The sequence below is a fragment of the Zonotrichia albicollis genome, chromosome 8 (genome assembly GCF_047830755.1).
Source record: "Zonotrichia albicollis isolate bZonAlb1 chromosome 8, bZonAlb1.hap1, whole genome shotgun sequence".
NCBI classification, from domain to species: Eukaryota; Metazoa; Chordata; class Aves; order Passeriformes; family Passerellidae; genus Zonotrichia; species Zonotrichia albicollis.
Window position 1 is genome coordinate 1,430,534 of NC_133826.1, and position 25,659 is coordinate 1,456,192.

The 25,659-nt window shown below is 52.8% G+C and overlaps 1 protein-coding gene across 3 annotated transcripts; it reads right to left on the reverse strand.

Moving 5' to 3' along the window:
* Window positions 1-3,899: 3,899 nt before the first annotated feature.
* Window positions 3,900-25,511, reverse strand: IL12RB2 (interleukin 12 receptor subunit beta 2). 3 transcript variants are annotated; one of them, XM_074545564.1, is made up of 16 exons: window positions 25,223-25,509; window positions 19,259-19,324; window positions 18,081-18,407; window positions 17,307-17,421; window positions 16,299-16,477; window positions 15,920-16,059; window positions 15,175-15,319; window positions 13,261-13,340; window positions 10,833-11,049; window positions 9,630-9,830; window positions 8,609-8,710; window positions 8,377-8,532; window positions 7,185-7,319; window positions 6,182-6,269; window positions 5,491-5,590; window positions 4,769-5,301 (listed from the first exon to the last, which is right to left on the reverse strand). In XM_074545564.1, the coding sequence occupies exons 2-16, from the start codon at window positions 19,314-19,316 to the stop codon at window positions 4,906-4,908; spliced, it is 2,439 nt and encodes an 812-aa protein (XP_074401665.1). In that variant the 5' UTR covers window positions 19,317-19,324; window positions 25,223-25,509; the 3' UTR covers window positions 4,769-4,905. The 3 variants fall into 3 exon arrangements, with proteins under 3 accessions (XP_074401663.1, XP_074401665.1, XP_074401664.1); XM_074545562.1 differs by having other exon boundaries at window positions 3,900-5,301; window positions 8,377-8,710; window positions 25,223-25,510; XM_074545563.1 differs by having other exon boundaries at window positions 4,769-5,590; window positions 25,223-25,511.
* Window positions 25,512-25,659: the final 148 nt, after the last annotated feature.

Here is a 25,659-nt window from a genome sequence, read left to right on the forward strand (position 1 = left end):
TTTGTGTTCTTTTTTTTTTTTTTTTTTAATTTAAAGTCAGCATTTTAGACTTTTCCCTTTCTCCCCACCCCAAACTCCAAACTAGGTTTTAATTATTACACACTACTTCAGTTTCCTTAATTCCTCTTTGGCAGATTTTTCTCAGCCCATGGAATCTGTGGAATATTAATTTGGCAGGCTGAATGGAATGAACTCCTGGAGTACTTAACTTTTAATGCTTCACTTCCAACATGGAAAACCAGTCACATTTTCATCTCTGTTGGGTAGTTTGTTTACACAAAATCTTTCTAGAAAATTGAAAGCAGATACTTGAAATCAAGATTCAAAGCACATTGGTTTATGATTCAATACCTGTGTATGGACCCAGCAATGGGTAACTGGTCTGAAAACCAGCTTTTTAAAATTCCTGTATCCCACCTTGCACTCCCCCTCTGGACCTTTCTTTCCTCTTCCTTCCCTTCAACAGAACAAGATGCTTTTTTGGCAAAAAAAAAAAAGAGTTTTTTAAATGACCTTTGATTTTTGTTTGAGAGGATACCCTGAGATTGGGGAAATTGCTGTTATTGGAGCTGGGGTACCCTGAGATAGAGGGAATTCCTGTTATTGGAGCTGGGATTCCCTGAGATAGAGGGAATTCCTGTCCTTGGAGCTGGGGTACCCTGAGATGGAGGGAATTCCTGCCCTTGGAGCTGGGATACCCTGAGATAGAGGGAATTCCTGTCCTTGGAGCTGGGGTACCCTGAGATAGAGGGAATTCCTGTTATTGGAGCTGGGATAGCCTGGAATAGAGGGAATTCCTGTCCTTGGAGCTGGGGTACCCTGAGATAGAAGGAATTCCTATCCTTGGAGCTGGGATTCCATGAGATAGAGGGAATTCCTGTCCTTGGAGCTGGGATACCCTGGAATAGAGGGAATTCCTGTCCTTGGAGCTGGGATACCCTGGAATAGAGGGAATTCCTGTCCTTGGAGCTGGGATACCCTGAGATAGAGGGAATTCCTGTTATTGGAGCTGGGGTACCCTGGAATAGAGGGAATTCCTGTCCTTGGAGCTGGGATTCCATGAGATAGAGGGAATTCCTGTCCTTGGAGCTGGGATTCCATGAGATAGAGGGAATTCCTGTCCTTGGAGCCGGGATACCCTGAGATAGAGGGAATTCCTGTCCTTGGAGCTGGGATTCCATGAGATAGAGGGAATTCCTGTCCTTGGAGCCGGGATACCCTGAGATAGAGGGAATTCCTGTCCTTGGAGCTGGGATTCCATGAGATAGAGGGAATTCCTGTCCTTGGAGCTGGGATACCCTGAGATAGAGGGAATTCCTGTTATTGGAGCTGGGGTACCCTGGAATAGAGGGAATTCCTGTCCTTGGAGCTGGGGTACCCTGAGATAGAGGGAATTCCTGTCCTTGGAGCTGGGATTCCATGAGATAGAGGGAATTCCTGTCCTTGGAGCCGGGATACCTTGAAATAGAGGGAATTCCTGTCCTTGGAGCTGGGATTCCATGAGCCTGGGGGAATTGTTGGAGCTGGGATGGGGGGAAGGTGGCAGCTGTGGCATTGGCACCCAGGTGCAGCAGGACCTGAGGCATTCCCAGGTATGGCAATCTGTGCATGGGACACCAAAAATCCACCCCAAAACCTCAACACTTCACCTCTCCATCCAAATGCAGCTCTGGCTCAGTGCAGTGCTCAGGATCTGCTTGGGACATCACCAAGGAAAGTTTTTTTCCAGAGAATGGTTGTAAGAAATTCCTTCTCCTCCCTCAAAATCCACCATCGGTTCCGTTTCTTCCCTGTGTATCCCTTCAATACACAAAAGGAGTTGAGTGAATGGCTAATAGGGGATTTTGTAGGGGTTTTATCAGCATGTGGTAGGAGAATAGAAGCAAATCTCCCATTTTATTTCATGTTTTCCTCTTTGGCCATTAGAGCATACTGGTAGTTTTGTAGGTAGGTAGAAACTAAAGGTAACGCCCTATTTTTGTAAAAACTGTGCAGGACAGGCAGGAAGTGTTGGAGACCTTGGAATGTGGAGCACCAGCCTGCTCAGCTGGGGTGTTAGCAGCTGCCTTTGCTGTTCCTGAGCTGTTCTCCACCAGAGCTCCAGCTGGGACCCACTGTGAGTAGCACGGATCAGTTCCCTCACCTGGATCTCCAGCCCCAGGCAGGAGGAAGAGGAGGAGGAGGAGGCAGATTTTCCATCTGAGGGTGGGAGAATCCCTTGGCTCTGCTCTCAGTGTGGGGCTCCTGGAGGAGCTGAGCTGTTCCTTCTCCCACTCTGTGGTGGGAAGTGCTGCCCTTGCAGCCTTGGGGACAGCCTGGTAACACCCAAACCCCTGAACACGGCCCCTCCTGGATCCAAGCTGCTGTTCCAGTTGGCACCCAGGTGATTTTGCTGGCTGGATTTTCCTTTTTCCTGCTCTAGAACATTCCCAAATGGCACCTAGAGTGATTTTCAACATAGCTTATGACTTAAGATTGGTCCTTCTGCTGTTCTGCCAGATGTGAATTCACCTCTTTCAGTCCATTTTGTGTCAAGAACTAAAATTGTGAACATTTATCTTTAATATTGGTGGGTGTTAATTGAAATAAAGGTTTATTTTCATGCTCTTTTAAAAACAATGTGCTGGAAACCACATGGAAATGAAACCACTGAGGTTCCTAGTGGCTCACCTAGGGTCTGCCCCAGGAAGTCCAGTTTGCATTCCCATTCCCAGGATGGATTTTGCCTTGGACAAGCATCTCCCAAGTAGGTTATTAATGATTAATGAGCTTGCTTTTACTAACACTTTCTGTCCTCTTGCTTGCTCCTGCTGTCACACCAAATCTAGGGGACTGCAACTTTTAAATTCTGATCCTTTGGAAAAGAGAGCAGAGAAAGTTGGAGGTGTGGAGCAGATTGGCTGTGGGATGAGCAGGGGCAAGGTTTGAGCAGGGGAGTTATCTCAGAGCTGGAATGGGGGGAGGGAGCAGGGGGGGTTGATTGGTCAGGTCCAAGAGTTAGCTGTGTGGGAAAGGACAAGGATTCCCCTGGAATGTCAGGAATCAGTGGAAATGTGTGGTGGCAGCACTTGGAGGAGCTGAGCCCAGCTGTGTACTCACAGGGATGGCTTTGCAAAGGCAGAGCTCTGGTTTAATAAACCCAACACTTGCAGCCAGCTGTGCCTCTTCCAGCTGTGCCTCTTCCAGCTGTGCCTCTTCCAGCTGTGCCAGCCTTCTGCTTCCCCAGGGTCATCCCAAGGACCAACCTCCCTCCTTTGGGCTGCTGTGCCCCAGCCAGGTTGCACCGGGGTGTCCCCAGGACAGCCAGGCCTGGTGTTCCTGCTGGAAGGGTGTCCTGAGGGGGAGTCACCTCCTGGGATGCTCAGGGACAGCGCTGGAGGCTGCCAGGCTGCAGCCACAGAGCTCTGGTTCCTTCTCTTGGAGTGAGGCTGGACACAAATCCCACATTGTGATTGATTTGGGGATTTGTGGGGTGAGGACAAAATGAATTCCAGTGTTCTCTTAGCCTTAGGTTGAAGTAGAAAATGAACATTCAGACAAATATGAATGGCAAAATAGTGTTTTATGAAAAAAAACCCGGGTTTTGGCATCTGATTTGCCTTTCTAGCTCAGTTTGGTGTGCAGAGCTGAGTGGTGGTGCTCGGGCAGAACCCTCTCAGCAGGGCGGTTCCCAGGCAGCAGGTTCTGCTTTTTTGGATGTCTGACCCAGTTCTGAGGGAGATGTTTGCCTTTGGTGTCACCCAGCCAGGTGACACAGGTGGGAGCAGAGCTCAGAAACCCAAAGTGCCATGGCTGAGCTGGTATTTGGCAATACCCAAATATCAAATTCTGCACTTGAATGGTGGCAGCAGCAGCTCTGTCCCTGCTTGGGAATGCAGGGGATGCTCCAGGTAAGTTCATACCTGGGCTGCTCCATCTCTAACTGCAACCTTTCAGCTTCATTTTTAATTTTTAATTGTTCTGTGTAAAGCTGGAGCTTGACCAGAGAAAACAACAGGAAGCCAAGTTCAGATTTCCAACATTTTATTTATATACACACATCTGGTAAACAAAGTCATTAAATGTGTAACACCCTTGCAGCCTGTAATTAGAACACTCCAATAAATCACTGAAATTCCTCTTGACAATCCATTTGACTGAGTACAGATGCTGCCTGCTGCTTTTAGTTGTGCTGAGGAATTTTCCTGCCCTGAGTGAGGCAAGGAAGGGGCCCTGGCTCTGGTGCTGTGTCCCCTGTGGCTCTGGTGACATTGGGGACTCTGTGACTTGGTGCCAGGGGAGGTGCTGAGCTGTTCATCCTTCCCTTTTGCAGTTCCACCCTTCCCTTTTGCAGTTCCACCCTTCCCTTTTGCAGTTCGTTTCTTGCTCTTCCTGGTGGAAATGATGATTTTTAACTCTGATTCTGGAACAGGGCTTGAGGCAGCCCAGGCTGTGCAGAAAGGGCTCCCAAAATCTCCAAAATGCAGCTCTGGCATCCCCAGCGTGCCTCTCTGCAGAGGAGCAGCCACGTCCTAAGGTGAGCTGTGACTGGGGAAGGGTTTTGTCACTCGGAGGTGTCACATGCGAGGGACTGGAATTGCGTGTGCTGAAACACTGAAATATTTCATAAATGCTAAAATCCAGGCCGGGCTCGCATCAAAACACACTGAAATACTCTGTAAAAGTGCCAAAATCCAGGCTGAGCTCACATTGAAACACCAAAATACTCTGTAAAGTGCCAAGATCCAGGCTGAGGTCATTGAAAACACAGAAATACTTTGTAAAATTACCAAAATCCAGGCTGAGCTCCCATCAAAACACACCGAAATGCTTTGTAAAGTGCCAAAATTCCTGCCGGGCTCCCGTGGAAATCCTCTAAAGTGCCAGAATTCTTTCCGGGCTCACAGCGCCCCCTGCCTCCCTCGGTCAGGAGCTGAGTTTCACTCGGTCCAGAGTCAGGTTCCCCGGGCAGCAGAGGGCGGCGGGCACGAACGCCGAGGTTGGGAACACGGGCAGGGGGCTGGGCTCGGGCTCGGGGGCCGGCTCCGGGGCCAGGCTGCCGGGGTTGCAGATGTACACGGGCTCGGGGGGCTCCATGGCCTCCAGCAGCAGCCGCTGGTACAGCTCCGGCAGCTGCTGCTCCTCCGCCGAGCTCTCCGCTGCCCACTCGCCGTGCCCCCTGCTGCCAGCGCTGCCCACCTCCTCCTTGTCCCCGGCCTTGGGGGGCTCGGCCTGCGCAGGGGTCTCCTCCACCGGGCTCGCTTCGGGCTCCTCGAAGGCGCCGCCGGGCAGGAAGGGGCTGGAGGGAGCGCTCAGCTCCGCCTGCGGGGCACACGGAGTGAATGCCGGCACCATCTCCGGGACTCGCTCGTCCCGCTGGAAACGGGAGAGCTGCACTTTAATTCCCCCAGCGCAGATTATCTGCTGCTTCGGGAGATTACTGGCTCGCATGGCTCCAATTGCTTTTTTAATGAAGGCTGTGGGATTAGAAGGAAAACCCCTCTCATTTACCTTGGCAGCCGCTAAGCTCTTGGCCCACGTGGCGTTGGCAGGGTCGGGAATGGCTTTGCTGTGCCACTGCGGCAGCAGGAGGGACAGGAGCCACCGCAGCCTGCAGGGGGATCCATGCAATTAGAAACGTGAATGGTGACACCTGCAGCGCCCTTGTGCTCCTCGGGTGTGGAATTAACCCAGGCGTGACCGTGGATCCGCCCTCAGAGCTCTTGGCTGGGTGGGGATAATTCCCAGGGATTGCTCCCCTTCAGTTTGGTTTCAAGGTCTGGTTGAAAATTCACAGTGTCTATGGGCTACAGGTGTATTTTAAGCCCAGAGCCTGTTATTATTATTCATGTACTATGAAACTTTATTTTTAACAATCCTCGCTGTTCCATGCTCATGAAGGGGCATGAACATCCTATAGGACCAGGGAAAATGTTTTTAAACTAAAAGAGGATCTATTTAGATTAGATGGGAGTGAAGATTTTTTAAATGCACTGGCACAGGGTGCCCAGATTTGCTGTGGCTGCCCCTGGCAGTGCCCAGGGCCAGGCTGGAGCACCTGGGACAGTGGGAGGTGTCCCTGTCATGGCAGGGGTGGCACTGGGTGGGCTCTGAGGTCACTCCCAACCCAAACCTTTGTGGGATTTAATCCCTCCTGATACCACCCCGGTTTTATTGGGACACAGCTGATGGATCCACTCACACTCTCCTTGCTGGAGGCACAGAGCAAAGGCAGGCTGAGAGGATGGAGAAGCTGCAGATGAGCCCCAGAGTCAGCCAGTCCCCAGCACCTGCAATGCAGAGCAGCCACCACTCAGCTCCAGCAAAAAGAGGGGAAAAACCCCAAATCTTTCTGTGCTCCATAGATAAACCACCCTTCACCACAGAGGAAACAGCACAGCACTGGGAGCTTGAAGGCAAAGAAAGAGATTCCACATCCCAAACCCAGCTGAGACTGCAAATCTTCAGCACCAAGAGATCTTCAGAACGCTTGGAGAGTTCCAGTGAGTGCAGGGGAGCAGGAAAAGCATTCCCAGAGAGCAGGAAAGGGGATCCAAGGGCCAGGAGCGCCCTGGCACTGCTTGGAGAGCTCCAGTAATGCTGGGGAGCAGGGAAAGCATTCCTGGAGAGGGGATCCAAGGGTAAGAACTGCCCTGGCATGCTTGGAGAGCTCCAGTGAGTGCAGGGGAGCAGGGAAAGCATTCCCAGAGAGCAGGAAAGGGGATCCAGGCCCAGGAGTGCCCTGGCACCGCTTGAAGAGCTCCAGGGACTGCAGAGGAGCAGGGAAAGAATTCCCAGAGAATGGGAAAGGGGATCCAAAGGCAAGGAGCGCCCTGGCACCTCTTGGAGATCTCCAGTGAGTGCAGAGGAGCAGGGAAAGCATTCCCAGAGACTGGGAGAGGGGATCCAAGGGTAAGAACTGCCCTGGCTGTGCTTGGAGAGCTCCAGTGAGTGCAGAGGAGCAGGGAAAGCATTCCCAGAGAGCGGGAGAGGGGATCCAAGGGTAAGAACTGCCCTGGCTGTGCTTGGAGAGCTCCAGTGAGTGCAGAGGAGCAGGAAAAGCGTTCCCAGAGAGCAGGAAAGGGGATCCAGGCCCAGGAGTGCCCTGGCACCGCTTGGAGAGCTCCAGTAATGCTGGGGAGCAGGAAAAGCATTCCCAGAGATTGGGAAAGGGGATCCAGGCTCAGGAGCAGCTGTGTCCTCACCGTCCAGGCAGACGCTGTCGCTGTTGCCCCGGGGCCCCTCCCCGGCCGCGGTCGCCGCTGTCATCCAGAGCTCGTGGTGCTCGCCCGGCTCCAGGTGAGGGAGGTGCAGGGAGCGAGGAGCCCCGGCGGGAACGGCTGCGGGAAAACCGGGATGGAAATGGAGAGCCTGGCACCGGATTTACTGCCCGCAGCTGGAACCGGGCTCTGAGCCAAGGCAGGACGGGGAGGAGGAGGAAGAGGAATAAGAAAAAAGAAAAGGAAGAAGAATAAGAGGAAAAAGGAGGAGGAGGAAGAAAAGGAGGAGGAAGAGAACCAAGGAAAAGGAAGACGAATAAGAGAAAAAAAGAGGAAGCCGAATAAGGGGAGAAATAGGAAGAAGAGGAGGAGGAATAAGGAAAAAGAAAAGGAAGAAGAATAAGAGGGAAAAAGAGAAGGAAAGAGAGGAGGAGGAAGAGGTTTTAGGAAAAAGAAAAGGAAGATGCGTAAGAAGATAAAAAGGAGGAGGTGGAAGATGAATAAGAGGATGAATAGAAAGAAGAAAAGGAAGAAGAATAAAAGGGGAAAGGAGGAGGAAGAAGAAGAGGAGGCAGAAGAGGATTAAGGAAAAAGAAACGGAAGATGAGTAAGAGAAAAAAAGAAGAGGAAGATGAATAAGAGGAGGAATAGGAAGAAGAAGAGGAGGAGGAATAAGGAAAAAGAAAAGGAAGAAGAATAAGAGGGAAAAAGAGAAAGAAGAGAAAGAGGATTAAGGAAAAAGAAAAGGAAGATGAGTAAGAGAAAAAAAGAAGAGGAAGAGGAAGATGAATAAGGGGAAGAAGAAGAGGAATAAGGAAAAAGAAAAGGAAGATGAGTAAGAAAAAAAAAAGAGGAAGATAATAAGAGGAGGAAGAGGAAGAAGAAGAGGGATAAGGAAAAAGGAAGATGCGTAAGAGAAAAAAAGAAGACAAATAAGAGGAAGAATGGGAAGAAGAGGAAGAAAGAAGAATAAGAAAAAGAATAAGAGGAGGAGGAGGAAGAAAAATAAAAGGAGAAGATAAGATGAGGAAGGTAAGGAAGAAAAAGAGGAATAAGAAGAGGAGGAAGAATAGGAGGAGCAGAGAGAAGTGAGAGTTTCAGGCTGAAAGTGATCCCCCAGGAGATCCTCAGCAATGAGAGGGGAGCAGGGGAAGCATTTCCAGCCCCAGGCACCCACCGTGGACCTCGGGCTGGCCCTGTCCATCCTTCCTGTGCAGGTAGATGTGGTACCCAGTGATGCAGCCCCTCTGCTGGGGCGCTGGGATCTCCTCCCAGGAAACCAGGACTCCGCTGGCCCAGGGGGTGGTGAACATCTGGGGCCCAGCTGAGGGGGCTGCAAGGCACAGGAGTGGTGTTAGAGCTGGGCTGAAACGCCTTACAAACACCTGGACAGCATTCCTGGGGTTTACCTTGAGCTGTGGAGTTTCCCCTGACTGATGCTGCCTGCCCAGCTCTGTCCTGATAAAGTGCAGACACGTGGATCTGATAGCAGACGTTATCTCTGATGTGCTCTGGGGGGAGAAACCACAGCTGCAGAGCTGCTTCTGCAGGGATTTGGGGGAGAAACCACAGCTGCAGAGCTGCTTCTTCGAGGATTTGGGGGAGAAACCACAGCTGCAGAGCTGCTTCTTCAAGGATTTGCAGTCAGGGCAGAAATATTGCAGCGGCTGCTTAAATCTGAGATAAATCTTGTGATTATTGATAGATCTTTCATAAAGAAGGGAAAGATTTTTTTTCTGATCTACTGAGCCTGGCAGGGTCTTGCTGGGCTTTAACCTGGAAATTAATGGTTTCCCACTGCCAGAGGAAAGGGATAAATGGGATATTGGGAGGGTGAACAGGCCCTGCACAGGGTGCCCAGAGAAGCTGTGGCTGCCCCTGGATCCCTGGAAATGATTTTAGTAAAAATGATAGAATTACATAGAAAATATATAGAATATATAGAAATATATAGATTATAGAATATAGACTATATAGAAATATATTTATATATGTATATAAATTAATAGAAATGTATAGAAATATAGACTCCCAAACTGGTTTGGCTTGGGAGGGACCTCAATGTCCACCCAGTGCCACCCCTGCCATGGCAACACCTCCCACCATCCCAGGCTGCTCCAAGCCCCATCCAGCCTGGCCTTGCAGCCCAAATTCCCACCTGGCTTGTTGCTAAGAATATTTTCCAACCAAGCTGGTGCCGTGCCCAGCCCGGGGTCGCATTACCTGCTATCACAGTGCACAGGTGGCATTACCAGCTATCACAAGTGACATTACCTGCTGTCACAGGAGGCATTACCTGCTATCACAGATGGAGGCATTACCAGCTATCACAGATGGCATTACTGCTGTCACAGGAGGCATTACCTGCTATCACAGGTGGCATTACCTGCTATCACAAGTGACATTACCTGCTATCACAAGTGACATTACCTGCTATCACAGTGGACAGGTGGGACGGGGGCAGCTTCACCCAGCTGTGCAGGGGCTGCAGCTGTGGCTCCCTCCAGGGCTCTGCCCACTCCACCAGGTACCCCCCGAGGGGCAGGGCGGCTCGGGCAGGGGGGCTCCAGCTCACCAGGATGTTGCTGTTCCCCAGGCCCACGGCGCTGACCCGCTGGGGAGGGGGCAGATCTGGCAGGGGAGAGCAGAACCCAGAGTCAGCACAAGGTTCTGGCAGCCTCAGTCAAACCAGGGATGTGGGGTTTGCTGGGTCCCGTCCACTTTGGCACCGTGGGGAGGATAAAATGAATTGTAGTGAAAGGGAAGGTGCTGATGGCAGGGTGAGGGTTTGCTGGCAGGAACAGCGACATTCCTGGCTTTTCTCATGGATGGGACACCCAGAGCTCGGCCTGGCTGTTGCCACACCCCAGCACCCTGCCCCGATGGAGGCACTGGGATGTGGAGCTGCTGCGGTGATTCCAGAGGAGGAACAGGGGCATCCCGAGGGCCCCTCTGGCTGGGAGAGCAGGAACCGCAGGGAAAGAGGATCTGCACATCCCTGAGGGTCACTGAGGTGAGCACAAGGTGGAGGCACTGCAACCCCTGCAGGGGTGTGGCCTAGAGGGGTGTGGCCTAGAGGGGTGTGGCACGGCAGGGGCGTTGCATGGGGGTGTGGCATGGCAGGGGTGTGGCATGGCAGGGGTGTGGCCCAGCATGGGGGTGTGGCCCAGCATGGGGGTGTGGCATGGCAGGGGTGTGGCATGGCAGGGGTGTGGCACAGCAGGGGTGCAGCACAGTGGGGTGTGGCCCGGTAGGGGTGTGGCACAGTGGGGTGTGGCACAGGGGGTGTGGCACAGAGGAGGTGTGACACAGGGGGGTGTGGCCCGGTAGGGGTGTGGCACATAGGAGGTGTGTCACAGTGGGGTGTGGCATGGCAGGGGTGTGGCACAGGGGGGTGTGGCCCGGTAGGGGTGTGGCACATAGGAGGTGTGTCACAGTGGGGTGTGTCACAGTGGGGTGTGTCACAGTGGGGTGTGGCACATAGGAGGTGTGTCACAGTGGGGTGTGGCATGGCAGGGGTGTGGCACAGTGGGGTGTGGCCCGGTAGGGGTGTGGCACAGGGGGGTGTGGCGCAGAGGAGGTGTGGCCCAGCAGAGCAGTTCTCCCAGCCATCCCCAGCCGCTGGAGCCTTACCTGGGCTGCCCAGGTGTGTCAGGACGGTGGCAGGGGCGGAGCTGCCCCGCGGGCTCTGCGCTGTCACCGTCACCCTGTGCCCCGCCCTGGGGGTCACCCTGGAGAAGCTGGTGCGGGTGGTGCGGTGGGACTGCGCCGGCAGCTTCCCCTGCTCCAGGGCTTCCAGGGTCACGTTGTAGCACAGGATCCTCCCTCCTGCCTCCCACCGGCTCAGAGCCTGCGGGGACAGAGCCTCTGACACCGGCTGTGAACGAGGGGCTGCCCCCTGCGAGTGCTGGGGATGGGGCACGGAGGGACAGCACACAGGGACACAGGGCAGGCAGGGATGGGATGGGATGCTGGGAATTGGGAATTGTTCCTGGCAGGGTGGGCAGGCCCTGCAATAGAATCCCCAGATTTGCTGTGGCTGCCCCTGAATCCCTGGCAGTGCCCAAGGCCAGGCTGGAGCAGCCTGGGACCGTGGGAGGTGTCCCTGCCATGGCAGAGGATGGAATGGGATGCGCTTTGAGGTCCATCCCAACCCAAACCATTCCAGGATTTCTTTTTCCCACCCAATTCCAGTTTTGCTGTGACAGCACTGGGGGCATTGAAACCCTTCCTGCCCTGAGTCTGAATTCACACTTTTTTTCCACTGAAAGCCACATTTTTCACAAGGGAGGGAAAAAAAGATGATCAGCTGCTCAGCTGGATTTGTCAAAATGAGCAGGTTTTGCTTGGGAGGAAAACCCTGGATTTTACTTAAAGCCACCATAAAGAATTATTTAAATTGAGCCACTCAGAACAGACACCTCTGACAGTCTGTGGAACACCACACCCTGGTTTTACTCCCCCCTGGGCGCCTTCAGTTGTACTCTCAGTTTTAGTTTCCTGATATTTCTGTGACATTAATTCATTTATTTAGCTGATGTTTGTCATAACGAAACAAAGCACAAACCAAAATGTTTGCAAAGCTTTGGGAGCAGCTCAGGACTGAGGCAGCACTGCAAACATGCTGAAATTAAATTTTCAACCCTTTTCCTGGGTGTTTTGTGAGAACAAGGGCACACCCTGGGTAGGAAGTGGTGCTGAGTGTCAGCCTGGCCTGGGAGCTGCAGTGAAACCTCTAAAGGCAGTTTATTACCCTGTTTTATGAATGATGCTGCAGGAAGTCACCCCTGATAAAGAAAGTGCTGCAAGATAAAGGTCTGCGAGCTGAAGCCACAAAGCCTGGGGTCGCAGAATTACATGAGAATTTCTGCTTTCACTTGCAGCGTGGTGTTGGGTGGGGGGAACACAGTGAAATTTTTTACCCAGCTCTGGCGGGTTTTAAACCAAATTCTTTGTGGAATGTTCCCTGTGGGGTTCCAGCCCCCAGCTCTGCCCAGCAGATCCCAAAAATGTTGTCAGGTGGGGAATATGGAGAGGGGCTTGGGATAAAGGGAGGGAGGGAGGGAGAGTACACAGGGAATGGCTCCCAGTGCCAGAGGGCAGGGATGGACGGGAGATTGGGAATTGGGAATTGTTCCTGGCAGGGTGGGAAGGGGTTGGATGGAATTCCCAGATTTGCTGTGGCTGCCCCTGGATCCCTGCAGTGTCCAAGGCCAGGCTGGATGGGTTTGGAGCAGCCTGGGACAGTGGGAGGGGTCCCTGCCGTGGAACAGGATGACATTCAGGATCCCTCCCAGTCCAAATAATTCTGGCATTCCATGAAATTGCAGGCAGAAAAATGCTGGTGAGTAAGAGGAGGAATAGGGAAGGCACCCTTGGTCTGTGTCCCTGCCCCTGGGAACTGGTGAAACCTTTGTGCTCCTTCCCTGCCATCCTAGAAATCATCATTTCCCCTCTCACCTGGCTCTGGTTTCGTTTCCCCTCTCACCTGGCTGGGTTTTGCTGCCTCTGCTGGGCTATCCTGGGTTACAAGGTGTGCCTGGGGCTGTGTGTTCTATCTGTCAGAGGTGGGGCAGTTGTCTCTGTTCATTGGGCTGCTTTCTTTATCTCTTCCGACCAATTTTCCCTCCAGATCTCTGCTGCTGGTGGGCCATTAATTATTAATTATCTTCTGTTAATGGCCAGTGAGTGTCCCTCCAAATCCCATCATCCCATGGGGAGATGCTCCGCCCAGGGGAGGAGCCAAGAATTCCCACCTGGATACAATCTGAGCTTTGGGACAGCACAGCAGCCTCTCCCTGCATTCCCAGAGGAGCAGCTTTCTGCTGCTCTCACTCTGGCAGGTTTGTTTTGTATTTCTGCATTTTCATTTTATTTTTCTTTTTTCCCTAATAAGGACCCTGTAATTCCTGCTCCCGCATCTTTGCCTGAGAGCCCCTTAATTTCAAAATTATACGAATTAGGAGGGAGGGGGTTTACATTCTCCATTTGAGGAGGCTCCTGCCCTCCTGAGCAGGCACCTGTCTGTTCCAGCCAGGCCGTGGGGTTTCACTGCACTCACCTTCCAGAAAAAGGAGAGGTTCTGGAGCCCAGAGTGCAGCTCCTGCTGCCGGTACCACACATCCAGGGTCCCTGTTGGCACTGGAGACAGGGAAAAGCAGAGCAGAGGCAGTGGTTGAGGTTTGGAGCCAACAAACAAGGGCGTAAAACCCCTGAGAAAATTCAAATTGAATCCTTTAAATGGCCCTGAAGTGCTCCAGGGTGTGATAACCCAGGTTTGCTGCTCTCTGGCTGCTTGGAGGGTGGGATCAGGAGGAGAACAAGAACCCAGGGAGAGGAGTTTGGGTGTCCTGACCTCAGTAATCTGGGTGGCTCCCAGGGGAAGCCACACATCAAAGCACAGCATTGGCTCCTGCCTTTGCATAAATTTGAGGCTCCTCAAGGTCCTTGGGCTCGGCTCCATCCATGCCAGAACAACAGGCAGCCTCGGATGAGGGCGTGTGGGGCATGTGTGGGATTTCACTGCCCAGCAAATGCCTTTAACAGCTTCAACCCCTGTTCCTTCCACAGTTCTGACTGGAGACTCTTGGTATTTTGAAGAAACCTCCCAAAATGGCATCAAAGGGAAGAGCTGGCTCCCAAAATCCAGCACCAGAGATGAATGGGTAAGGAAAGCTGAGGGGACAGGGGATGGCAGGGCTTTGCTCCTTGAGCAGCACCAGCTCATCAATTGAAGCACTGCTCATTGGTAGCTGGAGCAGGGGCAGCTGTGGCACAGCCACAAACCCCTCCAGGTCAGCACGGTGGGAGCAGCTTGTCCTGGGGTGACTGCAGAGAGAGACTGGAACAGAAACAAAAAGCAGCAGCAGAAATAAAACCAGAGCACTGGCTGCGCACTCGGAGCAGAAAAATCCCAATATGGGATTGCATCTGCTGCCCTCCAGCCTGGGTTTGAAAGCCTGTGAGCCACACGAACGAGGGTTTTGGCAGCTCACACAAAAAGGAGCAGGAGCGGGAATTTTTCCTTGGAAAGGGTTGATTTTGGGCGGTAACTTGTGGAGAAGCTCAGCTCCTGCAGCACAGGGCGGTGAGGATGCACCCAGAGCTGCTCGTGTGCAGCCTCCCCTTGCTCTGAGGGCACAAAGATCAGCTGAAAACCCCAGGGGCAGGCTGGGGGTGACAGCCACACACTCGGGGTGCAACCAAACGGGGAGAAGGCTGTTGAGAGGAAGGTGGGGGAGGCAGGGAAAACTTCACACCTCCCCAGTCAATCAATGTCTCTTACAGAAATCGCTGCTGTCACGGGGGAAAGGGGAACTGGGTGACTCAGATCAGCACCAGCCCCACGGGCTGGCAGTAATCCACAAAAACCAGCAGCCAAAGCCAAGCAGGAGAGCAGAGAATCACAGAATTACTGGGGTAATCATCTCATTCCCACCCCCAAATCCTTCAGCTCTTCTCAGGGAGCTCTGGTTTGGAGCAGCTTTACTCTTTGCTCATTAAAAACGCAATTTTCTTACAGAAACTTCTCCCTGTTGGCTCGGGGTCTGGATCTGGAGCTTGCCCAGAGGAGCCCGGCAGCAGTTTGGGCTCCTGAGCTGGAGTTTGCTGTGGGTGCAGAGCCCAGAGCTGGCTCAGGACGGGGCAGATCTTTACCAATGTCCCAGTTTAACACAAATTCACCTTTACCTGCTGCTGGGGTGCTGCCCTGGGCAGGGCAGATCTTTACCAATGTCCCAGTTTAACACAAATTCACCTTTACCTGCTGCCGGGGTGCTGCCCTGGGCAGGGCAGTTCTGTACCAATTTCCCAGTTTAATACCCATTATTCTTTACCTGCTGCTGGGGTGCTGCCCTGGCAGGGCAGTTCTGTACCAATGTCCCAGTTTAACACAAATTCACCTTTACCTGCTGCTGGGGTGCTGGGCAGGGCAGATCTTTACCAATGTCCCAGTTTAATACCCATTATTCTTTACCTGCTGCTGGGGTGCTGCCCTGGCTGCTGCTCCAGTCGCTCCACAGCCCCCGGCCCGGCAGCATCCTGCAGCTCACCTGGAACTCGTGGGCTGTGTCAGGCTCCAGCCCCTGCAGGTGGAATCTCTCCCTGCTCAGGCTCTCCACCTTCAGTGGGGATGGAGAAATTGGTGTTAGACTCCCAAGGAAACGAGGGTTGCAGGCAGCGAGAGGCCGAGTTACAAATTCAGACACAGATTTAAAAACAGCAGCCTCAGAAACTCAAAGAATGATGCAAGGGAATCATCAGACCTGCAGGGCTTCATCTGAAAAATCCCTCATAGCAAAATCTCTGTCTGGGTGATGTGCTCAGCTCCCAGCTAAGCGTTCTTTTTGCCACTTACAGTAAAATCTTCATGGGATCATGGAATGTTTAGGTTGGGAGGGAGCTTAAATCCCATCCACTGCCAGCCCTGCCATGCCAGGGACACGTCCCACTGTCCCAGCCTGGCCTTGGGCACTGCCAGGGATCCAGGGGCAGCCACAGCAAATCTGGGAATTCCATCCCAACCTCTCCCAAGGGAACAATTCCCAATTCCCAATATCCCATTTAAATCTACCTTCTTTCATTTCCCAGCCATTCCCTGTGTGCTGTCCCTCCATGCCTGTCCCCAGCCCCTCTGCAGCTCTCCTGGAGCCCCTTCAGGCCCTGCCAGGAGCTCTCTCCTGCCCAGCAGCTGCAGAATTCCCGAATGCCAGCAGGATTACCGTGCTCCAGCCGTGCCTGCCGAGGGGACGGTGCCTCAGCCTGCAGTGCTGGGCCTGTGCCTCGTGGTGCCACACGATGGTGCAGCTGGTGCCTGAGGAATCATCGAATTCCACGGAAAACTCGGGAGGGAGCGGCTTCACTGGCACCCAAACAGAGAAACAAACACAGAAACAAACAGAGAAACAGTGAAAGAAATAGGGCTCAGAGAGGCAGCACAGCACTGAAGGGGGTTAGGTGAAAAATAGGATTGTTTCTTTAGGCTGGATGGGTGATTTTTCCAAAAGGTTTAATTTTTAACGTTTTTTCCAAAAGGTTCTGACTATTTTCAGGTCTCCCCAGGGTCTGGGGCTGTCTGAGAGGGGGGCAGTGGTGCCTTACCTATGTCTATCAGCGTGAAGGTGAGCGGCTGGGAAGAGGCATTTCCTAATGGATTGGAGGCAGAAACCACCAGGCTGTAATTGGAGCCAAAATCCAGCCTGCTCAGAGCCCCAGAGCCAAACAACACCTGGCTGGGAGCTTCTTCTGGAAAGGAAAAGGTGTTGGTGCCGTTGGAGAGCCTGCAGCAGGAGCAGAGGGTTGGTTGGATTTCTGTGGGGCAGGAAGGTGAGCCCTGGGGTGTGGGGTGTCCTGGCTTGGGGATTCACCCAGGACATGGGGACAGGGTCAGCCCTGGGGTGTGGGGTGTCCTGGCTTAGGAATTCACCCAGAACATGGGGACAGGGTCAGTCCTGGGGTGTGGGGTGTCCTGGTTTAGGGATTCACCCCAGAACATGGGGACAGGGTCAGCCCTGGGGTGTGGGGTGTCCTGGCTTAGGGATTCACCCCAGGACATGGGGACAGGGTCAGTCCTGGGGTGTGGGGTGTCCTGGCTTAGGGATTCACCCCAGAACATGGGGACAGGGTCAGTCCTGGGGTGTGGGGTGTCCTGGCTTAGGGATTCACCCCAGAACATGGGGACAGGGTCAGTCCTGGGGTGTGGGGTGTCCTGGCTTAGGGATTCACCCAGGACATGGGGACAGGGTCAGCCCTGGGGTGTGGGGTGTCCTGGTTTAGGGATTCACCCCAGGACATGGGGACAGGGTCAGCCCTGGGGTGTGGGGTGTCCTGGTTTAGGGATTCACCCCAGAACATGGGGACAGGGTCAGTCCTGGGGTGTGGGGTGTCCTGGCTTAGGGATTCACCCCAGAACATGGGGACAGGGTCAGTCCTGGGGTGTGGGGTGTCCTGGCTTAGGGATTCACCCTAGAACATGGGGACAGGGCTCCCTTTCCAAAGGGATGGATTGGCACAGCCCCTTCACTGAGCCCCGAGGGGGCTGCAGGGCATGCAGGGAAGCTGCTGCAGGGGATAATTAGGCGTTAATTGTATTTACACCCCAGCACTCACTGTATCCCATAGGCAGTGGGGAGGTAGGTGAGCCTGCCCTTGTGCCACGTGCAGGTGGGGCGGCCCTGTGTCCCCTTCTGGATACAGGACACGTTCCTGGGCTCGTCTGGAGGGTCTGAAACAGAAATTCCTGTCAGTCCTGACATCCATGATCTCTCAGGATGATCCTTCAGGCCAACACCTCCAGCCAGAGCAGGCTGCCAGAGCTCCAGTGGCTCTTCCCCAAAAATGTGGGTATGAGGCATGGAGGGGATGCAGGGCAGGGAGATGTTACATGGCTTTGCAATGGTTCCTCAGGGTGAGAGAGATAGACGAGAATCCTGGCTTCATGATCAGAAGGCTGGATTTATTAACTTGTGATATATATTACATTAGGCTATTCCTACTCAATTCTTAGTTTAGCAGCTTCTGAACTTTTGCTCTCTATTCCTATTAGTATAGTCATAATGTAATATATATCATAAAATAATAAATGCAGCCTTCTGATCATGAAGCCAAGATTCTCATCTATCTCTCTCACCCTGAGGAGCCCTTGCAAAGCCATGTAACAGGGAGGCTGTTGTTTGCCCTGGGCAGGCAGATGTGTTGAGCCTCTCTGCCCTCAGGAACATCAGAGCTGCCCAATTCCAGCCAGGAATGTTCCCATGGGACTCCCAGCAGCAGCCCTGGACAAAGCCACCCCCTGGCAGTGCCTCTCGGGCTTCCCTCTCCCACAGGGGAGCTGTGAGAAGGAACGGAGAGCTTTGGGCAGTGATTCAGAAGGGATTTCCTTACTGCCACAGTGGATGTCGATGCCACAGATGAGCGCTGTCCTGCCCCCACCGATGCACTTGCAGGTGAAGTAGTGCCTGCCCTGGGCAGTGACCAGGAGGGTTTTGCTCACTGAGCCCCCCTGGGCTCGGCTTTGCTCGGAGCTGTTGAGGAAAATCGCTGCCCGGCACCAGCCCCGTGCCCGCGGGGCTGCCAGCTGGCACGACAGGGTGACGTTGGTGCCCGCAGGGATGGCACAGCAGGGGCTGGCGGTCATGGTCCCCTTGGCACACACCTCTGTGGCACCGCGGGCGGCTCTGCCGGCGCTCGCTGCCCCCCTCCGACAGGGCCCTGCAAGGGAAAGGCACAAACAGCTCAGCAGAGCCCTCGCTGCCCGCAGGACGGGCTGCGCTCCAGCAGGAGCCTCCCCGGGAGTTTGGTGGCGAAATTGCAGGCTCTGCACAGGAACTGCTGGCACCTGGGTGGGATCAGCAGCCAAGGGTCGCTCCCAGTCCCCAAAAACCCAGGTAAAGCCAGGTAAAAAGGGCCAGAACCCTCCTTTTGTTGGGATTGGGAAAGTGCCTGGGTCAGCAGAGGTGCAGGAAGGACCTGGAGCCAGGCTGGGACACCTGGGGGTGCTCACCTGGAGAGGAGAAGGATCCAGGGAGAGCTCAGAGCCCTGGCAGGGCCTGAAGGGGCTCCAGGAGAGGGAGAGGGGACAGGGATGGAGGGACAGACACAGGGAATGGCTCCCAGGGATGGATGGGACATTGGGAATTGGGAATTGTTCCTGGCAGGGTGGGGAGGGACTGGAATAGAATTCCCAGATTTGCTGTGTTTGCCCCTGGATCCCTGCAGTGCCCAAAGCCAGGCTGGACATTGGGACAGTGGGAGGTGTCCCTGCCATGGCAGGGGTGGCTCTGGGTGGGATTTAAGGTCCTTCCAACCCAAACCCAAATTCTGGGATCCTGTGAATCCATTTTTTTTCCTGTTTATCAGCTCTGCCTGTCCCGGTGCCTTTTCTCACAAACCCAACAGCTCTACCTGGAACTGAAAACCAACCAAACTCCCTGCATCACTGATGAACCCAGAAAGGAAAATGTTCACTGGCATTTGGGGTAGAAGCTGGAAAAACCCCACCCTAATTAGGCTGAATGCTTCATCTGAGAGTTAATTGCTGTGTAGGAAGAAGCTTTTTTTACCTGCTGTGAGGTGCAGCACCAGCCACAGTGCTGAGGGCACGATCCGTGGAAATGGCATTTTGGTGCCTGGGGAGAGAGGAATTCCTGTTACCAGCTCCAAAAAAAGTGGGGCTATCACGTACACATCTTTGTGGTTTTCTACTTTTTTCCTGCTTTACCACTTTCTACTTTATTGTAAAGTAGAAAGTCGTAAAGTAGAGAAAAGATTTGTTCAGAAAATCCCAAACGCTCATTTTGTGAGACCTTTCCAATGAACATTCTCTGGTTTTGTTTGACCCCAGGGGCTGTGCTGTTGTTCAGCCAGGAGCTCCTCGTGTGGTGCCTTCTGTAGGTGATTCGCAAGTGCCAGGATGAGCAATCTCAGCAGCTTCTTCAGGGAAATGCTCTGCCTTCCACTAAGCCTGGGGGCTGTGTCAACAGCCTGCGAACAGCTGCTGCCCACAGCAAAGGGCCCGAAATGTCTGAGAAAACGGGCAAAATCCAGCCTGAAATCCAGCCTCAAAATCCAGCCTGAAATCCAGCCTGAAATCCAGCCTCAAAATCCAGCCTGAAATCCAGCCTCAGAATCCAGCCTCAGAATCAGCCTCAAAAACATCTTGAAAATCCAGCCTCAAAATCCAGCCTGAAATCCAGCCTGAAATCCAGCCTAAAAATCTGGCTTCAAAATCCAGCCTCAAAATCCAGCCTCAAAATCCAGCCTCAAAATCCAGCCTGAAATCCAGCCTGAAATCCAGCCTCAAAATCCAGCCTCAAAATCCAGCCTCAAAATCCAGCCTGAAATCCAGCCTAAAAATCTGGCTTCAAAATCCAGCCTCAAAATCCAGCCTCAGAATCCAGCCTGAAATCCAGCCTGAAACCCAGCCTCAGAATCCAGCCTGAAATCCAGCCTGAAATCCAGCCTCAGAATCCAGCCTGAAAATCCAGCCTGAAACCCAGCCTCAAAATCTGGCTTCAAAATCCAGCCTCAAAATCCAGCCTCAAATCTAGCCTCAAAATCCAGCCTGAAATCCAGCCTGAAAATCCAGCCTCAAAAATATCTTCAAAATCCAGCCTCAAAATCCAGCCTCAAAATCCAGCCTGAAACCCAGCCTCAGAATCAGCCTCAAAAACATCTTCAAAATCCAGCCTCAAAATCCAGCCTCAAATCCAGCCTAAAAACCAGCCTGAAACCCAGCCTCAAAATCCAGCCTGAAATCCAGCCCTGAAATCCAGCCTCAGAACCCAGCCTCAAAACCCAGCCTCAAAACCCAGCCTCAAAATCCAGCCTCAAAATCTGGCTTCAAAATCCAACCTTAAAATCCAGCCTCAGAATCCAGCCTGAAATCCAACCTGAAAATCCAGCCTCAAAATCCAGCCTGAAATCCAGCCTCAGAATCAGCCTCAAAAACATCTTCAAAATCCAGCCTCAAAATCCAGCCTGAAATCCAGCCTCAAAACCCAGCCTCAAAACCCAGCCTGAAATCCAGCCTCAAAATCTGGCTTCAAAATCCAACCTTAAAATCCAGCCTCAAAATCCAGCCTGAAATCCAGCCTCAAAATTAGCCTAAAATCCGGCCTCAAAATCCGGCTTCAAAACCCAGCCTCAAAATCCAGCTTCAAAATCCAGCCTAAAATCCAGCCTCAAAATCCAGCCTGAAATCCAGCCTCAAAATCCAGCCTCAAAATCCAACCTGAAATCCAGCCTCAAAATCCAGCCTCAGAATCCAGCCCAAAATCCAACCTTAAAATCCAGCCTGAAATCCAGCCTCAAAATCCAGCTTCAAAATCCAGCCTTAAAATCCAGCCTCAAAATCTGGCTTCAAAATCCAGCCTGAAATCCAGCCTGAAATCCAGCCTCAAAATCCAGCCTTAAAACCCAGCCTCAAAATCCAGCCTCAAAATCCAGCCTGAAATCCAGCCTCAAAATCCAGCCTGAAATCCAGCCTCAAAATCCAGCCCTGCTTCAAAGCCTTTGGTCAGAGGATGTGAGCTCTGATGGGAGTAAAGGATGAGAAACTGCTGAGGAGCAACCCCAGATCAGAGCTGAGAAAAAAGGCAAATTAATGGGAAATTCGGGGGAATTAATAGGGGGAAATTAATGGTAAATTCGGGGGAATTAAAAGGGGGGATTAACAGGGGGAAATTCAGGGGAATTATTAGGGGGAAATTAACGGGGAATTAATAGGGGGAAATTGATGGGAAATTCAGGGGAATCAATAGGGGGAAATTAATGGGGAATTCAGGTGAATTAATAGGGGGAAATTAATAGGAAATTAGTAGGAATTAATAGGGGGAAATTAATGGGAAATTCAAGGGAATCAATAGGGGGAAATTCAGGGGAATTATTAGGGGGAAATTAATGGGGAATTAATAGGGGGAAATTGATGGGATATTCAGGGGAATCAATAGGGGGAAATTAATGGGGAATTCAGGCGAATTAATAGGGGGAAATTAATAGGAAATTAGTAGGAATTAATAGGGGGAAATTAATGGGAAATTCAAGGGAATCAATAGGGGGAAATTAATGGGAACCCCTCCCAGGGGACAGAACAGGGAGGGAAATCAGCCTTGCTGCTTGGAGGGTACTGAAACACCCTCAGGGGGTGTCTGTGGGTACCAGCCTGCTCTGTTCATGCTCTTACCCAAAATCTCCTCTGAGAGCCCCACGGGCCCCCGTGGATGTGCCCCAGGGACTCTGGCTGTCCCTGCAGCTCCGAAGTGAAAGCAGCTGAGAAGCACCACAGCCCAGAGCTGGCCTTCAACCCCACTTGTCCCTAAAAAACCTCTGCTGTGCTTTCCAAGAACCGGCAGGAACAGCAGACTGGGCAGCAGAGGAAAGAGGAACATCCCAGTCATTTCAGGCACAATAACCCCAAATGTGTGCCCCGAGTCTCACCCATCCCCAGTTCCTGGCACGGGATGAGTTTCTGGGGAAGCTCTGTGAGGACAGCGGCAGCCCAGGTCACCCCAAACCTCGGGACTGTCCCACCCGGGGCTGTTCCCAAAGCTGGAGGAGTGAGGGATGGAATCAGAGCCCAGGGATGCCAGGAGGGGGCCTTGGGCACTGCTCTCCTGGGGCTGCTCCATCCCGGCCTGCAGGGAATATCTGGGATGGTGAGAATTCCTGGGCAGCAGCATCGCTGGGAAAACAGAGATCCCACAGAAACACCCCAGGGCAAAGGAAATCCCGGGGCAAAGAAAATCCCAGGACAAGGAAAATCCCAGGTTAGGAACATTCCAGTGCAAAGAAAACCCTGGGGCAACAACATCCTGGGGCAGGAAAATCCCGGGACAGAAGTACCCTGGAGCAAAGAAAATCCCGGGCAAAGAAAATCCCAGGTAAGGAGCATCCTAGGACAAGGAAAATCCCAGGTAAGAAAAATTCCAGGTAAGGAGCATCCCAGGACAAGGAAAATCCCAGGTAAGGAGCATCCCAGGACAAGGAAAATCCCAGGTAAGAAAAATCCCAGGTAAGGAACATCCCGGGGCAAAGAAAACCCTGGGGCAGCAGTATCCTAGGGCAAGGAAAATCCCAGGACAAGAGCATCTCACAGCAGAGAAAATCCCGAGTTAGAAGCACCCCAGGGCGAGAGAATCACAAAATATTGAACATCCCAGGACAGCAGCATCCCAGGGCAAAAATATCCCAGGGCAGGAGCATCCCAAAGCCATGAACATCCTAGAACAGCAGCATCCCAAAACAATGAAAATCCCAGAGCAGGAGAATCCCGGGGGAAAGAAAACTCGGGGGCAAAGAAAATCCCAGTGCGGGAACATCCTGGAGCAGGAATATCCCTGGACGGGAACATCCCAAAGCAATGAAAATCCCAGGGCAGGAGAATCCCAGGGCCATGAAAATCCCGGGGCAGAAAAATCCCAGGACAATGAAAATCCCAGGGCAGGAGAATCCCAGGGCAATGAAAATCCCGGGGCAGGAGAATCCCAGGCCAATGAAAATCCCGGGGCAGGAGAATCCCAGGCCAATGAAAATCCCGGGGCAGGAGAATCCCAGGCCAATGAAAATCCCAGGGCAGCAGCATCCCAGGGCAGGAATATCCCAGGGCAGGAGCATCCCAAAGCAATGAAAATCCCAGAGCAGGAGAATCCCAGGCCAATGAAAATCCCGGGGCAGGAGAATCCCAGGACAATGAAAATCCCAGGGCAGGAGAATCCCAGGGCAATGAAAATCCCAGGACAATGAAAATCCCGGGGCAGGAGAATCCCAGGACAATGAAAATCCCAGAGCAGGAGATTCCCAGGGCAATGAAAATCCCGGGGCAGGAGAATCCCAGGACAATGAAAATCCCGGGGCAGGAGATTCCCAGGGCAATGAAAATCCCGGGGCAGGAGAATCCCAGGGCAATGAAAATCCCGGGGCAGGAGAATCCCAGGACAATGAAAATCCCAGGGCAATGAAAATCCCAGGGCAGGAGAATCCCAGGACAATGAAAATCCCAGGGCAATGAAAATCCCGGGGCAGGAGAATCCCAGGGCAATGAAAATCCCAGGGCAGGAGAATCCCAGGACAATGAAAATCCCAGGGCAGGAGAATCCCAGGACAATGAAAATCCCAGGGCAGGAGAATCCCAGGACAATGAAAATCCCAGGGCAATGAAAATCCCGGGGCAGCAGCATCCCGAGGCAGCAGCATCCCAGGGCAGGATCATCCCAAAAGCAGTGAAAATCACAGGGGCAGGAGAATCCCAGGACAATGAAAATCCCGGGGCAGGAGAAGCCCAGGACAATGAAAATCCCAGGGCAGGAGAACCCCAAAGCAGTGAAAATCCCAGGGCAGGAGAATCCCAGGGCAATGAAAATCCCGGGGCAGGAGAATCCCAGGGCAATGAAAATCCCGGGGCAGGAGAATCCCAGGACAATGAAAATCCCAGGGCAATGAAAATCCCGGGGCAGGATCATCCCAGGCCAATGAAAATCCCGGGGCAGCAGCATCCCGCCTTTGCCCGCAGCCGGGACTCGCCCCTCGGCCCCGGGGGATGCCCAGCCCCGGAGGCTCGGGGGGCTCCCCCGGTGTTCCCCGGTGCCCCGGCCGGGGTTCCTCACCCCGAGCCCCGCCTGTGCCCCGGGGGATGCTCGGGACGGGAAAGGAAGGGAAAAGAAAACAAAGGGAAAGAGGCGAGGAAGAGGAAAAGGAAATTAAAAATAAATTTTTTGCTCAGAGCGAGGGGCTCGTCCAGAGGCACATCCACTCTCATTTTAGCTTCTCTGTCAGATGATTTTTGCTTTCTCTCATTTTTGCAGCACTCCCACAACCCACTGCCGCATTTAACAGAGTTTCCAATGAATTAGTATCTTTCTAGTGTTGTTCCTTCTCTTTTCAGGCCATCAATGACATAAATTCAGCTTTTCTGCCTGATTGCGATCAGCTTTCCTTACCTCGGACGCCTCAGCACGGGGATGCCAGGGCAGCTCTAGAAACGGGAGGACACAGCATGTGCAGCCCCCAGGAACCCCAAATCCCGCCTTTGAGCCTCCAGCTCCTTTTCCTCCCCCCAAACCCCAGGAAGGAGCACCATTTGGGCTCCTTTTCCGATCTGCCAACAATTATCATTAATTTGCTGTGGCGGGGGGACCAGAGGGGGGTTAATACCCACCAAACCAAAATCCCGAATATCCACAGCTCCGTTTTACCTCTGCTTTCCCCTCTATACCCACCAAAATCCCGAATATCCACAGCTCCGTTTTACCTCTGCTTTCCCCTCTATACCCACCAAAATCCCGAATATCCACAGCTCCGTTTTACCTCTGCTTTCCCCTCTGTACCCACCAAAATCCCGAATATCCACAGCTCCGTTTTACCTCTGCTTTCCCCTCTATACCCACCAAAATCCCGAATATCCACAGCTCCGTTTTACCTCTGCTTTCCCCTCTCTACCCACCAAAATCCCGAATATCCACAGCTCCGTTTTACCTCTGCTTTCCCCTCTATACCCACCAAAATCCCGAATATCCACAGCTCCGTTTTACCTCTGGTTTCCCCTCTGTCCTCATGGGTTCCCGCGTTCCGGAGCGCTCCCAGCGGCGCGGGGGGCTCGGTGGGACGGTGCCCCGTCCCCGCCGCCGCTCCATGCGCTCCGGGGCTGCCCGGGCTCCGAGCTCCGCCCGGAGCGGGGCCGGGCCGGTTCCGCCGCCCCGGGGCTGGTACAGCGCGTCTGGGGGAAGGGGTGATGGATGCTCGGGTGATCGGCTTTGCCTTCTAGTGACAGGCGGGAGGAAATCACCAGTCCACCACTTGTTTCCTTTGTGCTTCTATTTTTTTTCTTGTTTCCTTTTTCTTCTCTTTTTAAAAAAAAAGTTTTGGTTTTTCTTTGTAAATTTTCTTGCCTTTGTGTAGTTGTTTTCCACTTTTCTTTTTTTCTTTTCCCCCTTTCTCTTATTTCGTATTTTTTTCTTTGCCTTTGTCT